This window comes from Spermophilus citellus, assembly GCF_964194105.1.
Source record: "Spermophilus citellus genome assembly, chromosome: X".
In the NCBI taxonomy this organism is placed as follows: domain Eukaryota; kingdom Metazoa; phylum Chordata; class Mammalia; order Rodentia; family Sciuridae; genus Spermophilus; species Spermophilus citellus.
Window position 1 is genome coordinate 14,797,625 of NC_138190.1, and position 16,126 is coordinate 14,813,750.

The 16,126-nt window shown below is 39.3% G+C and overlaps 1 protein-coding gene across 1 annotated transcript in view; it reads right to left on the reverse strand.

Annotated features, from left to right (window-relative positions):
• The window catches only part of MAP7D2 (MAP7 domain containing 2), a 59,575-nt gene that overhangs the window by 26,686 nt on the left and 16,763 nt on the right, over nt 1-16,126 (reverse strand). Inside the window, exons 6-7 of the mRNA XM_081276815.1 lie at nt 15,092-15,246; nt 11,769-11,896 (exon numbers count right to left, since the gene is read on the reverse strand). Of these exons, the coding sequence (XP_081132941.1) occupies nt 11,769-11,896; nt 15,092-15,246 (283 nt within the window). The remainder of the gene's footprint in view (nt 1-11,768; nt 11,897-15,091; nt 15,247-16,126) is intronic.

Consider the following 16,126-nt stretch of genomic DNA (forward strand, 5'->3'; position numbering starts at 1 on the left):
CTGATAAAATGAATACTTCTTTAACATGATCTAAATTTCTAAAATCCAGTTGTTTCAGTATCAACCATTCTACTGATGTAAATAATCAGTGTGCATCAAAATTCCATGGCAGGACATCCACACCTTGCAAGGCAGTCTGCTTTCCAGCTGGATGGACAGTTTCAACCTTAGGAAGAATTTCTTCATACTGGCCAAACTGACTTCCCTGTGTCATCACTCCATTACTCCTGGGGCCACCTAGAACTCAAATATACCTTGTTTATACAGACGATGCTTTGACTCTCTGCAGATTACTGTCCTATTTGTCCTTTGTTAAGATGGTTCGTGCCCTACATTAGGGTTATCCCACAATTCCTAAGGGATACAGTTATTCAGATATCTCAGCAATCAGGTGATTCTTTCTAGATGCACTATAGACCTCCTGTTTTCTGATTTTTCCTAGACTCCTTTATTAAAGAAAAATTATGCAGAACAACCTCCCACTGTCCCATGATTTGCATTTGAACATGTAAACAGGTTTTTTCAACTTGGCATTTCTGACATTTGGGGCTGGATTGTTTTGTATTGTAGGGGGCTATCCTGTGCACTATAGGATTTTGAGCAGCATCTCTGGTCTCTGTCCACTGAAGGCCAATAGCAACCTCTGGGCTATAACAACCAAAAATGTTTCTTGATATTGCCAAATGTCCTTTCAGGGAAGAGATTCCCCCTCAGCTGAGAAGCCCTGAGAGGACACAGACAAAGACGCACATAAAATTTATAAATGTGAGTGAAGCTTCTCTGGTTGGAGGGGTAGTGTCCAATCCCCACAGTGACCTCAAAGCACACCAATAGGCTGCTGAAAGCCTTGGCTTGAGAGATAATGTATGAGTGCCTTTATACGTATGTGTTTTAGTTGTTGAAAAACAATATGACACAGGTACTACTGTTATGGCCATTTTACAGATGAGGAAACCCAGCTTAGAAAGGTTAAGTGGCTTCCATGGTTAACTAAGCAATGGAGCTGTAGTTTGAGTTCACATCTACCTGACTCGCCTCCTTACAACTTTGTTCTCATCCTTGTGTGACAATAGTGATTTAGCCTAAGTTTGGGTCACCAAGACCCCAAGATGTTCTTTTTAGAACTGGCATAGAATAAGAAATCAATAACTATTAAATATTGATGGTGTTTCAATATATAATCAAATAAAACTCCAAATGATCCTCACAGATAAGAAGAAACCAAAATCAGGAAGTTAACTGTAAACAGATAAACCATCCCATCCTGTTCTCTCATGTTGATAGCACTCCACTTAAGCATAGCTTTCCAAGGATCTAGAAAAACTTATGTTTAGGTTCAAAGAACATGTACAAACATATGGCATGAGATCTTGTACTTGGCCACACTTTCCTTTTATGCTGTCAGACTGTAAGAACAAAATTAAGCATGCAGACCTGTGTGTTGTCTCTCCACCCTTAAATCCCTCACTGCTCTCTCAAGCTAACAGTATCCTATCAAGGTGAGCAGCATCCATGGCTATAAACCCACTGCCCACTTTGTCATAACCAGCATGAGGGAGTCTGAGAGAGATTTGATCATCAATTCCTTTCCAAATTCAAAACTTACTACCTACTCCCTTGAACACCATGCAAATGCTATGTGTGTCTTTCATCCAATAGCCCTGTAAAGGCAGGGGGAAGATTTGGAACTTAGTGAGAGAGGCTGTAAGAAAGGATAGGAGACTGCCTTTTTTTTTTTTTTTTTTTTTTTTTTTTTTTTGGTAGTACTGGAGATTGAGCCCAGGGGTGCTCTACCACTGAGCTACATCTCCAGCTCTTGTTTAAAAATTTTAAGACAGGGTCTTGCTAAGTTGCCCAGGCTGACCTGGAATTTGTGATCCTCCTGCCTCAGCCTCTTGAGTTGGTGGAATTACAGGTGTGCAGCACTAGGATACCTGGTAAAATTGCTATCTTGTTGTAGATGATGAAGACAGAAACATTTTCTTCTCTCATAAGAATTCCTACTTTGTCTCCTTAAGAAGCAAGGAGGAACCTGCCTAGAGGGATTAGCTCGCTGTCTGCTCTTCATTACCCTCACCTTCTTCTGGGAGAGAGAGATGAGTTCTTTGACTGGTGAGACCAAGCAAGTTCTGTTCACTCTAGTTCTCTTTCTGGGACCTGCCTGCAGCAAGCCATATTCTGGGCTTCTTTAAGTGGTACTAAAAGAGGTGAGTTCTGCCCTGTGGTCCTGCAGTTGCTGGTACCTCTGCTCCTAAATGGATACATGAGAATGAGGAGCTTTTCTGCAGACACTATTCCCACCATTAGGGTTGCCAGAGCTGGAATGGGGGCAATGGGTAAGAGGCTTGAAATGGCTGCAGTCTTAGCAGTCATAAATTCCAACATGACCCTTACTTTAAATAACTCCATTTAAGTAGATCAAACTGTGGGATGGGATTACAATCCTACCAAGAAAAGACCTGAATGGCCTAGTGGGACAGGTTCTGATAGTTTTAAATTGGCAAAGCCCTGAGCAGCCTTCCTTCCATTTGGCTTTAATAGAACTGTCACATGGAGGTTCAGTTCACACTACAGACTGTGAGGTTCTATTCTAAGTAAAACTGGGCCAACCACCCACAAACATGCACTTAAAAATAACTTATACCTGAGAAGTAAGGGTGAATTATTTGGGATAAAATTCAAGAAGTCTGCTTATATTTCCCTACCCCAATTCAATAAACAGGATAAGTTAGAAGACACAGAAACAAACACAACTTTCAAATTAGAGAAGTGTAGGCAAGTCTGATTTTTTTTCTAATGGTGAGAGACCAAAAAACAGACAATAATCTTTGAAGTTCCCAATTTTATCTATAGAGTTTCCCATTTATCCTGCTTCACCACTTGCTCATACAAACTTAGCACCCTGCCAGCTGCCCTGCAAGAGCACAGCATCTTAAACAAGGCAGTACTGGTGTGGCAGGCCCCACACTTTCTGGCCAGCTCTGTTCACACTATTGTGAGCCAAATGAAATTTGGCAAAACTTTTTTTTTCCAGTTTCCTGGAAATAGGTAACTTAGCTTAGAAAAGAAATTAAGTATGAATTAATCAAGGGAACTCACTGTGTACTTATACAGTTTTATTTTAAAGTATCTTCTTATCTCTTTAATCAGGGTCAATTTGATCACCACAATAACCCAGTGAGGTAGGTAGGAAATTATTATTAGACAGCCAACGTCTTAAGAGCTTAGGTGACTTTTTTCAAAAAGATGCAAACAGATGAAAGTACCAGGGCTGGCATTCAAATCAATTTTTTTTCTTCCTTTTTCTTTTTTAGCTCTTCTACTTTAATTTTTTCAGGTTCAATAAAAGTATGACAAAGGGGATTCACAAGGTTTCTTTGGGAAGGTAGAAGAAAGCCTTCCTGGTGCACAGGGCTGGATTATATAACCTTTTAAGGTTTCATGACTAGCAAAATATGAACAAATACTTCCATAAGTACAGGGGCAAGAGGGACTCTTGGGAGAGGGCTGTCACACTTTTGAACGTGAGTTGACTGCAAAGCAGAACACCAAAAGACTTTTTCCACCACATCCTGGAATCTAGTTCTATTTTTTTCAAAGCCATTTAACTCCAAGCAAAGTGAACACAGTCTACCCATTAGCTGGGAGGGAGGGATCTGTGACCTCATCAGCACAGCTCAGCCAACATTCTGAAATTTATTATTTCCCAGAGAGAAAAATAACAACCGTATACAAACAACAACAACAACCCCCCCCCCAAAAAAACCCCCAAACCTACGGACACTACCTTAACCCAGAGACCTACATTGGCATCACCAGTAAAGGAAATAAACTGATATCATGAAATGAGGCACTGAGGACCCAGTTATCCCAGCCATGAGATTCCTACCCAAAATGCACAACTTGAATCTAACCACAAAGAAATATCAGACCAACCTAAGTTGAAGGATAGTTCTTAAAATAACTGTTTTAAAAATGTCAAGATCATGAAAAAGAAAGGCTGAGGTGCTGTCCCAGGTTAAAGGAGACAAAAGAGATAAGATGACCAAAGATAATATAGGACACTATATGGGTTGGATCCTGGACCAAGGGGAGAAATGCTATAAAGGATCTTATTGGAACTGGCTAAAACTGCATATAGACTGTAAATTGAGTAACAATAACATCTCAAAGTTAAATTTTCTGATTTTCAAAACTGTTCTATGGGCTGGGGTTGTGGCTCAGTGGTAGAGTGCTTTCCTAACACATGTGAGGCACTGGGGTTCAATCCTCAACACCACATTAAAAAAAAAACCTCAATAAACAAAATAAAGGTATGGTGTCCATCTACAACTAAAAATATTTTTAAAAATGTTCTATGGGTATGTAAAACAATGCCTCATTTTAGTGGTAAAGGGGCCTATAACTTACCTTCAATTGTTCTGAGAGAAATCTGGGCATGTGTGCATTTCAATGTATGTGTCTATAGAGAGCAGATGTGAGACCGTGAATGAGAGTAATGGGTTACAGGAATAATGAAACAAATATGGCTAAATGTTAACACAGGATGAATGGCATACAGGAGTTCTTTGCTCTAGTCTTACAATTTTTCTGTAAGGATAAAAGGGTCAAAATAAAAAGGCTAAAAAGACTGGCTAAAACTCAAATGATCCTCTGATGAGATTGAAAAATATAGGAATGGGTGAATATAAGTATGGCTCCAATGACAGGATGTCATTTAACATTTCAGTCATCCTTTTTAAGAAAATTTTCAGGTAAAAATGCAAATGCCTATTGGAGAACAATGGTGGTGGCAAAAATGATGGCCACAATAATCTCTCTCATCCCACATGATTTTATGAATTTATTTCTCCAACTCACTAAATCTGGGTTGGCCTTACTGCTTTGAATAATAGTACACAGCAGATAAGTAATTCTGTGACAATTCAGGGCATATCCTTAACTGGCCTGGAAGCTTCCACATTCTGCCTAGAAGATGGCTCACTCTTGAAACCTAGCTGCCATGCTATGAGATGCTTAAGCCATATGGAGAGGCTACATGCAGGAATACTGGTTGACAGCTCCTGGAACCCTTCAGCCAAAAGCCAGCATCAACTACCAGCAAAGACAATGGTCCATTTTGGACTTCCAGTCATCAAGACTTAGGTAACTGCAGTCCAAGCTGACAATAGACCACAACTGCACAGAAGTTCCCTGATAAGAAATGCCCAATGGCAGAACATCCAATGACTGTGAGTTAACCCATAAAACAACTTCATAAAAGACTAAGAGAGAAAACTGCCATGTAAGCTCAAGTTATAGATCTGTGAAAGTTAATAATAAATTGGGCTGAGGTTGTGGCTCAGTGGTAGAGTGCTCGCCAAGCATGTGTTAGGCACTGGGTATGATCCTCAGCACCACACACACACAAAAATGAAATAAAGATATTGTATGTCTACCTACAACTAAAAAATAAATATTAAAAAATAAATTATAGTTGTAGGCCACTGAATTTTGGGGGGTTTGTTAAGAGCAGCAGTAGATAACTGAAATATTACTCATAATAATGACCCAACCAATATAACATATATTTCTAGGAATGTAAAACCATTAGAGAATACTTCACACTGAAAAATTTAAGTGCAGGCAAGCATCAATACTCACAGGCAGAATGGCAATATGTAAATCAATGGAAGTGTAACTGATGTGATACAGCAATCGGTATACGGGGTAAAAATGGGAGTTCATAACCCACTTGAATCAAATTGTGAAATATGATATATTAAGAACTTTGTAATGTTTTGAACGACCAACAATAAAATAAAATAAAAAAAATAAAACATAAAAAAAAATACTCACAGGCAGAGATGGGTTGGGCAAATCTAGTTGGCCACACTTGATTTCTTATCTCTAGGTTACAGGAAGAAAGGTATGCTCCATCTAAATCTTTCAGGGTGTTACTGAAGCTAGTTTTCTAAAACCTATACAAGTGCCCGGCAATATAAACAATGAAAATAAACCTGAATGCTTAGAAGGGCAATGCTATTAATATGCACATCCACCCAACTGTGGCTTAATTTATCTGAGATCAGGGAGGAGAACAATACACTGTCAGAGCTTAGGAGGTCATAGGAACAGGGATCATTAATCACATGACTCGTCTGAGCTGTTAGGTAGGAGTTCAAAGAGGCTAACTATGTCCCCTTTCAAAGCACATCATTTTTAGTGTGCTTTAAAAATCACATTACTTGGTCTCCATAGTGAGAATGTCAAAAGAAAATGGGGTTTATTTTGTGCATGACACCATTTTAAATATCAAGTGTCTCTTTTTTGTTTTTCTTTAATACCAAGTGTGCAAAAACATGTACAAAATGTATAAGGTTTAAAGAATATAACATCTACATATCCACCACCTAATCCAAAAGAAAGAAGTTACCAATGTGCTAGAATTTCCTGTGTTCCCCTCCCTGATCTAATTCCCTCTCCTCCTCACTCAGAGGCCATCATCACCCTGAATCTTGTTTGCCATTTTTTTACTTTTTAAAAAATCCCATTTACCACATTCTTAAAAACAGATTGTTTAGTTTTACACATCTAGGAACTAAAATAAATGGAATGATACTACTGACATTCTACAAGAGGAGTTTTCCATGCAACATCTGAGATCCACCCATTCCTGAGATCTACCCATGTGGTTGTGGGCAACAATGACCCATTCTTTTTCACTGCCATAGTTTAGCTGGATTTTTCAGAATTGCCTTACATTCTACATGAGTTCCCATGTTTTTCAGATGTGGTCCATACCCACTGTGGTACAGCTATTAATTTTCACTTGGTGGGAAACTATCTTTCTTTCTGAACATTTTAAAATCAAGTAAAATTTGCTTCTCTTTAGACTTCTCAACTCATTAATACAGGTTGTACAACCCTAACCTGAAATTCTGAAATCTGAAATGCTCCAAAACCCTAACCTTTTTGAGCATCATGTCAGTGCTCCAAGTTTCAGATTTCAGATCAGGGATGCTCAATCCGTAAAGCCTATGCAAACATTCTAAAATCTGAAAGACTCCAAACTGTGAAACCATTTCTGGTCCCAAGCAACCAAAATACACTAAGACAGACACACACTGAGCACCTGCTGTGCAATAAGAAATCAAGAGTTCCCACCCTCAAAGTGGTGCTGCAGGAGACTGAGCTTAAAATGTTCACACAGCCCATGAGGTACACATCAATGCTGCCTGCTCCCTCACTTCATGCAGGGTTCTTACCAAATATCACCTCCTCAGAGAAGCCTTTCCTGACTACTTATCTAGTTACCCTCTTCTACCACATCTTGTCATCTGATCCACTTACTTTTTCTTCACAGCAATTATCACCACCTGATATTATACTTGCTAATCACTGTCACGTAAACTCCATGATGGCAGGGACTTTTGCCAGATTTATCACTGAACCTTCAGAAGAGTGAAGAATGCTAGATACACAGCAGGTGCTCTATAGGTATTTGTGGAAGGAATGAATGGTAGAGGTATGCATGTGATGCTACCTGAGCATAGAAAAGGGGGTAAATTCAGTTTTGGCTGGTTCCAGAGAAGGTGCCAAGAAGCTCCAGAACATCCTTATCTTTAACTCCCCAAGTTTTCCTCCAGAAATATTTTTTTTAGAGAGAGAGAGAGAGAGAGTTTTTTTATTTTTATTTTTTTTAGTTATTGGCAGACACATCATCTTTGTTTGTATGTGGTGCTGAGGATCGAATGCGGGCCGCAGGCGTGCCAGGGAGCGCGCTACCACTTGAGCCACATCCCCAGCCCCAGAAATAATTTTTAATTGGTTCCTTTTAGTATACGTAACATTAGGATTCATGACAGAATTATAAAAGCATGGAATATAATTTGCTCTAATTCAACCCCCAGTATTTCCCCCATACCTCCTCTTCTCCCTCCCCACTACTTTATAAATTTCTGCTATTTACTTTTAGTTTTTTTTTTAATAGTGGCTTATGGATGAATAAACATGATGGTGAGATTCACTGTGGTATATTCATATTATGTACATAGGAAAGTTAGATCAGATATTCATTCCACTGTTCTTTTTGTAAAATTTTTAAATTTTGCTTTCATTTTTTCAATATTTATTTTTTAGTTATAGGTAGACACAATATCTTTTTTTATTTTTATGTGGTGCCGAGGATCGAACCCAGTACCTCACGCATGCTAGGTGAGCACTCTACCTCTGAGCCACAACCCCAGCCCTCATTCTGCTGTTCTTCCCTTGCCTTATCCCTCTCCCTCTCCCTCCCCCTGGGTCTCCTTCATATAGTCCACCCATCTTTCTTCAATTTGATGGAATCCCCCCACTTTTCCCCTTCTCTTACCCCACTTATTTTGGACTAGCTTCCGCATAGCAGAAAAAACATTTGACCTTTGCTTATTTCTCTTAGCATATAGTCTCCAGTTCCATCCATTTACCAGCAAATGCCAAAATTGCATTCTTATTTTCTTAAAATATTTTTTTAGTTATAGATGAACATAATACCTTTATTTTATATATTTATTTTTATGTGGAGCTGAGGATCGAACCCAGTGCCTCACATGGGCTAGGCAAGCACTCTACCACTGACCCACAAATCCAGCCCCATAAGTGCATTCTTTATGGTTGAGTAATACTCCACTGTGTCTTTATCCATTCATCTGCTGAAGGGTACCTTCATTGATTATGTAAATTCCTAAAAAGTCTTTGAATCTTAGAGTATTACAAGTCCAGATAATTAATGCCTACATACATTGCTAGCTTAGACAATGTTTTTTTTTTTTTCAGATTAAAAAGCAGCCGAGAGAAAATACTCTTAGAGACATATAATATGGGTAAATTCCAGATGTTATCTGTGCTCTAAGACTCAGAAAACTGAGCTCACTAGGCTGATGCCTTATCCACATACTGCTGATGTTCACTATTTATGGTTTCTTTTTTTTAAAAAAAATTTTGTAGTTGTAGATGAACAGAATTTGTTTACTTTTGTGTGGTGCTAAGGATAGAACCCAGAGCCTCGAACATGCTAGGCAAGCACTCTGCCACTGAGCCATATCCCCAGCCTACAAAGTTTCCTTTAAAAGAAGAGCCTGAGACCTCAAAAGCCCATCTCACTCTCACTCTCAAGACAGCCTGCATTCTCCGCACCCTGAATGTGTATTCCTTGGTTTCCTAAATAAATCTGTGCCTCTTTTGATACATCCTAAAATTCTTTTCTCCAGAGTAAGTCAAGAACCTGGCAGGGTCTAGTTGATCTCCTTTTTGGGGGACCTTCTCAGATCCCTATCCAATGACAAGCTGAGTCACAAGTCCTGAGCCAGACAGCCCTTTGGATTGGGGTCTGATCAGCACATTACTATATACATGGCTCCCTCTCACCTTGCTTCCTTAAATTAGACACTATTTTCATTCATTTTTTGATTCTCTGAGGCACTTGACACAGTAACTTGCATTCATTTATCCTGAAAATATTTAAAGCACCTACTATGTGCCTATTACTTTTTTTTTAATTTTTATTAGTTGTTGATAGACCTTTATTTTATTTATTTATATGTAGTGCTGAACATCAAACCCAGCACCTCACACATGCAAGGCAAGTGTGCTACCACTGAGCCACAGGCCCAGGCCCCCTATTACTGTTTTAAAAGAGTGGGAATAATTTTTTTTTCTCTAAATTGAACTATATAAAAATGGTACGGGATTTTATTCAAGTGTCTAATCAAAAAAGTATTTTATTAAATCCCTATGACTTGGGGCTGGGACTGCAGCTCAGTGGTAGAGCACCTGCTTCACATGTGTCAGGTATGGGGTTCGATCCTCAGCACCACATTAAAAAATAATAATAAAAAATAAAAATATTGTGTTCATCTACAACTAAAAAAGTTTTTTAAAAATTTAAAAATTCAGATGATTTGTCTTTTAAAATATTAAACAGTTCTAGAAACATAATTTTTTCAAGATGTTCAACTTCAAAGAAACAGCATAGAGCCAGTTGTGACCTTGCTTCCTACTAGAGCATAACTCCCATCTCTGTAGAATGCAATAACTTACTTGATTATTTTAATGAAATTTATAATAATAATGATGAAACTTGCAAGTTATTATCTGTATAGGAACCATGATTCAATATCTAGGATAAGAGACTAAAACCTGGAAAAACCCCAGTATGAACTAGGCTTTTCTATTAATATAAATATCCCAAGTTAACACAAGCATAGTGATATGTGGATAAGAGCCAAGAAGGCTAAGAAATAAGACAAGCAAAACTAGCATAGAAAGGACACTGTGAACTAAACAATGAAAATTTAAAAAACAACCTATTAATTCAGAGATGTGTTATGGAAGGATATTAGTAGTCTATAAAAATCATAGTAGGGGCTAGGGTTGTGGATCAGTGGTACAGCACTTGCCTCACATGTATGAGGCACTTTTTTTTAAAGAGAGAGCAAGAGAGGGAGAGAAAGAAAGAGAGAGAGAGAATTTTTTTTTTTAATATTTATTTTTTAGTTATCGGCGGACACAACATCTTTGTTGGTATGTGGTGCTGAGGATTGAACCCCGGGCCGCACGCATGCCGGGTGAGCGTGCTACTGCTTGAGCCACATCCCCAGCCCCGTATGAGGCACTTTGATCCCCAGCACCGCATATAAATAAATAAATAAATAGATAGATAAATAAAAGTTTTTAAAAATCATAGTAATCTGAGAAAACTAATAATCATGAAAACTCTGTTAGAAAGCAACACATTAAAAAGAAGAGCTGACGTCACCTTGAAATATTTTAAACAAATCCTAAGTGTTCATTAAATTTGTGTTTTATCCTTCATTCTCTGAGTCAAATAGATGTACTAAACAAGGTCTACATTATCTTCCATATATAAAAACTTTCCTAACCAAGCATGGTGGTGCACACCTGTAACCCAAGCAACTTGGGAGGCTGAGGCAGAGGTTTGCAAGTTCAAGGCCAGCAACTTAGAGAGACCCTGTCTCAAAATAAAAATAAAAAGGACTGGAGATATAGCTCAGTGATACAGTGCCCCTGGGTTCAATTCCTAGTACCAAACAAAACAAAACAAAAACAAAAACCACCACTACCACCAAAAAAAAAAAAAAAATCAAAAAACAAAACTTTCCTCTTTTTCCAAATTAAATCACATTTCTCTTTCTCTCACACTATTACTAAAGATGTTTCCATTGTACTACTGTAATGAATTATTTGATGAGTCGTTCTTGTTAGTTGGTAAAATACTTCAAAGACTTAAAACAGTGGTGACAGATATACATTTTTCATTTACATATTTTCACTGGTGAGTTTACCAAATTCCTAATAAAAATTCATGGCTGACAAGTTATTGTTGATGTTAAGTAGACAATAAGACGGGAAAGGCAGAGGAAGGCAAGCAGGTACCCATGCACAATGCAATCACTTCAATCCAGATGCAATCAAAAAAGAAAAGAATGACCAGTAAACGGAATGGAATTTAACGCTGTAAGGAGAAAATGTTGACTGTTTCATTTTGGCAAATAAGAGTCCTGTATTTATTTACCAAGCCAACAAATCCCTTAATGGCACACCATTTAACCAGAAGATAAATGGAGTCAAGGCAGATAGTTCAAAGGCTAGCATTTCTCCTGCTTACTCTTTCTGGCTGGCCATGCCTCATAAGGGAACAGGAGCTATAATGTTAGATAGCACCAAACCCCACTCAAATGGTTCTAAGTCATCAATCAGACTGTCTGGCAAAGGGGAGAGATGCTTACTTGGATAACACAGGAGAAGACGATCTCTTAGGAAGGCCTGCGGGAAGCTCGCATCTTCTCAGTGGGGACCCGAGGCCCCCGGCAGGGATGGAAGTTGTCGCTCGCTGTCCCCTCTTCACCTTCTCCACCTATAAAGACAAAGAAAGTAAGATAGCCACAGCTCATGACTGGTACTACTTCTACAATTTCTGAAAATATCTCAAATAGAAGTAACATATAGTTTTTCTTTAAGAGGGATCTGTACAAAGCTATAATGTAATAGGACAGAATAGGAATCTTTGCAGAGAGGTACCACAAGGTCATCACACTTAGGTCATCCAGTGAAAAGAATAATAGCTTTCAGTCTCAACATGCAGATTTCCCCCTTCTTGTTTTTACCAAGAACTAACAGAAGCATATTATGGTCCTGGACATACAGGAACTGGGAAAGAGTATAAAGAAATGATGTTTACTAAGAAAAAAATTATAGGTGAGTAAGAATGTAGTTATAACATTCAAGAAAGTGAGCTACAGACCCCAAGAGCATACATGGTATAATGGAGAATGCAACACATCCATTCTTCTGTAGTTTCCCTTTCATCCCTTTCAGCAGAATGGAGAAAGAAAAGGATATCAGTGCCCAGCCAGCAGAAAATGCTTCATAAGGATTAGTCCCCTTCTCTCCCTATTATATTTTTCTGTAACAAGTTCTCACTTGGCCCTGACATCCACAAATGTTAGCCCCCTTCCACAATAATCCATCCTACAGCAAATCTAAAAATTGGAAACATTCACTTTTTTTTTAAAGAATCTCAGGGCCGTGCTGGGGATAGAGCTCAGTTGGTAGAATGCCTGCCTTGCATACACAAGGCCCTTGGTTCAATCCCCAGCACCACATCAAAAAAAAAAAAAAAAGGGGGGGGGCTGGGGATGTGGCTCAAGCGGTAGCACGCTCGCCTGGTGTGCGTGCGGCCCGGGTTCGAGCCTCAGCACCACATACAAACAAAGATGTTGTTTCTGCTGATAACTGAAAAATAAATATTGAAATTCTCTCTCTCTCCTCTCTCTCACTAAAAAAAAAAAAGAATCGCAAGTTTGAGACCAGCCTCAACCACTTAGCAAACCCTGTCTGAAAACTGAAAAAAGGGCTGGCTTAAAATGGAAGGACATGATTCTGCTTCCTATACTCATTGCATTCTCTTTGGTTTCTGCATCATTTCTGCCCTGTTGTGCGCTGGCATGATACCCATAAGTAGATCTACTGCTCTAATAAGTATTTTGATGATCACTACAAGTACCAGCATGTCATGTTACCCACAGAACTTTCCAAAGGTACCCAAAACTCATTTAACGTCTGAAGAGGAGTGGAGGAGACTTGGTGTCCAACAGAGTTTAGGCTGGGCCCATTACATGATTCATGAACCAGAGCCACATATTTTTCTTTTTAGATGACCTCTTCTAGAAGAGTAACAAAATGAAGTATATCTAGGGTCATCAATTAAATCTTTCACAAATTTAATGTATATGTGTATATACAGTAGTATTCAGTGACTACTTGAAAAATGTACAATCATTCATCCATATCTGTGCATGAGCTACATTCTTCACAGCAACAGAACTCAATTGAATACCACTGCCTTTATGTTATTGCAAGGTATTTAAGATAAAATTTTTCTTTTCTTTGGGTAGAGGGCTACCAGGGATTGAACTCAGGGGCACTCAACCACTGAGCCATATCCCCAGCCGTATATTGTATTTTATTTGGAGACGGGGTCTCACTGAGTTGCTTAGCACTTCCCTGTTGCTAAGGCTGGCTTTTAACTGATGATCCTCCTGCCTCAGCCTCCTGAGCTGCCGGGATTACAGGCATGCACCACCATGCCTGGCTCACTTTTTCTCGTGATAGAAGTGCCTGTTTGACATTACCTGTTACTTTTGTTAAATAAAGTTTGTATATTGCAATTTTTAAAAAAAGAATCCCAGGGCCACAATAAATTCGAAATGAAAATATGTTATTATAAAATGCCCAACAAAGCTGGGAATATAGCTCACTGGTAGAGTGCCTGCCTAGCATGGATGAGGCCCTGGGTTCCATACTTTGCAGTGCAAAAAAATAAAAATAGTATGTCAAATAGTGAGTATGTGGTGGTTTTAGCATAAGTCCACACATTATTTGATACTCCTTCAAATAATGGAGGAAGTGAAGTTTAATTCCCCTCCCCTTGAGTTTGGGTTGCTATTCGTGACTTGCTGTTCTGCCATAGACTGTTGGCAGAAGTCTATGGCAGAAGTGACAAGTTGAGCATAAAAGGCACTAACTACAGCTTCCCTCTTTTGCACTTTCTCTCTTAGATCACTTGCTCTGGGAGAAGCCAGACACCATGTCATTTGGACACTTAAGCAGCTTTATGGAGAGGCCCAGGTAGTGAGGAACTGAGTCCTCCTTCCTGTGGCCACGTTATGACCATCTCAGAAGAGATCCAGTCAAGGTCAGGTGCAATGATGCATGCCTATAATCTCAGCAACTCTGGAGACTGAGGTAGGAGGATCACAAAATTGAGGCCAACCTTGGCAATTTAGGAAAACCCTTTCTCAGAATAAAAAAATAAAAAGGGGTGGGGATGGAGCTCAGTGGTAGAGTGGCCCTGGGGTTCAATTCTAAGTATTGGGGCGGGGGGATACAAAGAGGCCCAGCCAAGCTCTTAGAGGATGCAGTTCTGTCTAGCATCTTACTACTCTTAATTCAGAGTACCAGAAGCACTCTCAATTACTGATCCATAGAACCCATGAGATAAGAAATATTTGTTATTTTAAGTTGCCAAGGTTTGGAGTAATGTGCTATATAGCAAATGATAATCTAAGTAGTATTATATATATAATTTTTAAGTAAGTACACAAAGTTGGGAGTATCTGATCAACATTTACTTTACTGGTGTCGTCAGCATGACCTCAAAAATATTTTAAAAATATTTAAAGGCTACTTCCCCAAGGTGAAGGCTGACCTAGAGCCTCAGTTCTAATTATCTGTAAAGGTAAGACCAGTCCAGAATCCCATATTCTTAAAGAAGAATTCACTTGCAATACTCCTTCGGATTCCTGTCCTTTGGAGGGCAAGCTATAACATAGATGTCATTAGGAATTTGCAACAAGGCACTAAGATTTAGGAGAGTGCTAAAAGTTAAACAATTTTCAAAGCCTGGATAAAATTTTAAACCAAATCTACTCCTTGAGCAGTCCCTAGAGACCAACAGAAACAGAGAGCCCAGGTCAAGTGAAGGAAATAATCACACTGTCAGATAAACCACATTCCAGAAGGATGAAGGAGTGAGTGGGTTTAAACCTACCGGAGAGGCCTCTGCTCCTGCTGGGGCTCCTTTCCCAGCATCTCCTGCACCAGATGTAGCTGTAGCCTTCTTCCTCTCAGTGGTTCGGGTAGGAGAAGACTTGTACGAAGATTTAAGAGGGCCAACAGGAGCTACACGAGGACAGGCATGGAATACTAGAGAGTTACAGTATAACAGCCAGAAAGACAAGGAATACAGATGGAAAAAGCAGGAAGAGAGGAAGTTGGGAGGAATACCATATGTCTATTAAAATGTAACATGGGCAATTCACATTCTTGAAATATGAAACTTTTCTTATTGTTCACAGAATGGATCCCACCTTTAAAAGGCTCACAGACTAAAGAGTCAAGTTAATTTTAGGCAAATAACAATCTGCACTTTGGAGATAGACAGACTTCACACTGAATCACCTTGGGCAGGCCACGCAACCTCTCCAAATCTCAGTTTCCTTATGCAGGAAGAATTAACATAGCAGGACTAACTGCTGTCTTTGGAAGGGCCTACTTACAAGGTTGGCCTTGGCCAGCATCTAGGAACTCAGATTTCGGGAAGGTCCCTGCCATTAACTAATAAGTACCTAGGTTGTTTATATAAATAATACATTCTGGATGTTTGTAACTTGGGTATGTGCCTAGCAGGGGGTGCCTGCATGACCAGCTCCCAGTAAAAGCCCTGAGCACTGACTCTCTAAAGAATTCCCTCAGTTGGAAAAATTTTAAATGAGTTGTCACAACTCATTACTGGGGGAATTAAGCATATCCTGTGTGACTCTACTAGGAGAGGAGCCTTGGAAACTTGTGCCTGGTTTGCTCTGGACTCCTCCCCATGTACTGCTTCCCTTTGCTAATTTCACTGTGTATCCTGCCATAATTAGTTATAACCAAGTGTAACTATGCTAAGTCTTCTGAGTTCTCTGGTGAATCATCAAACCATGGGGTGGTCTCAAGGATCACAACTGGTGTCACATTGTGAATCACTACAGTGACCCTGATTCACTAGGACAAAGGGGCAAAGAATGATGAATCTGGTGCCTGG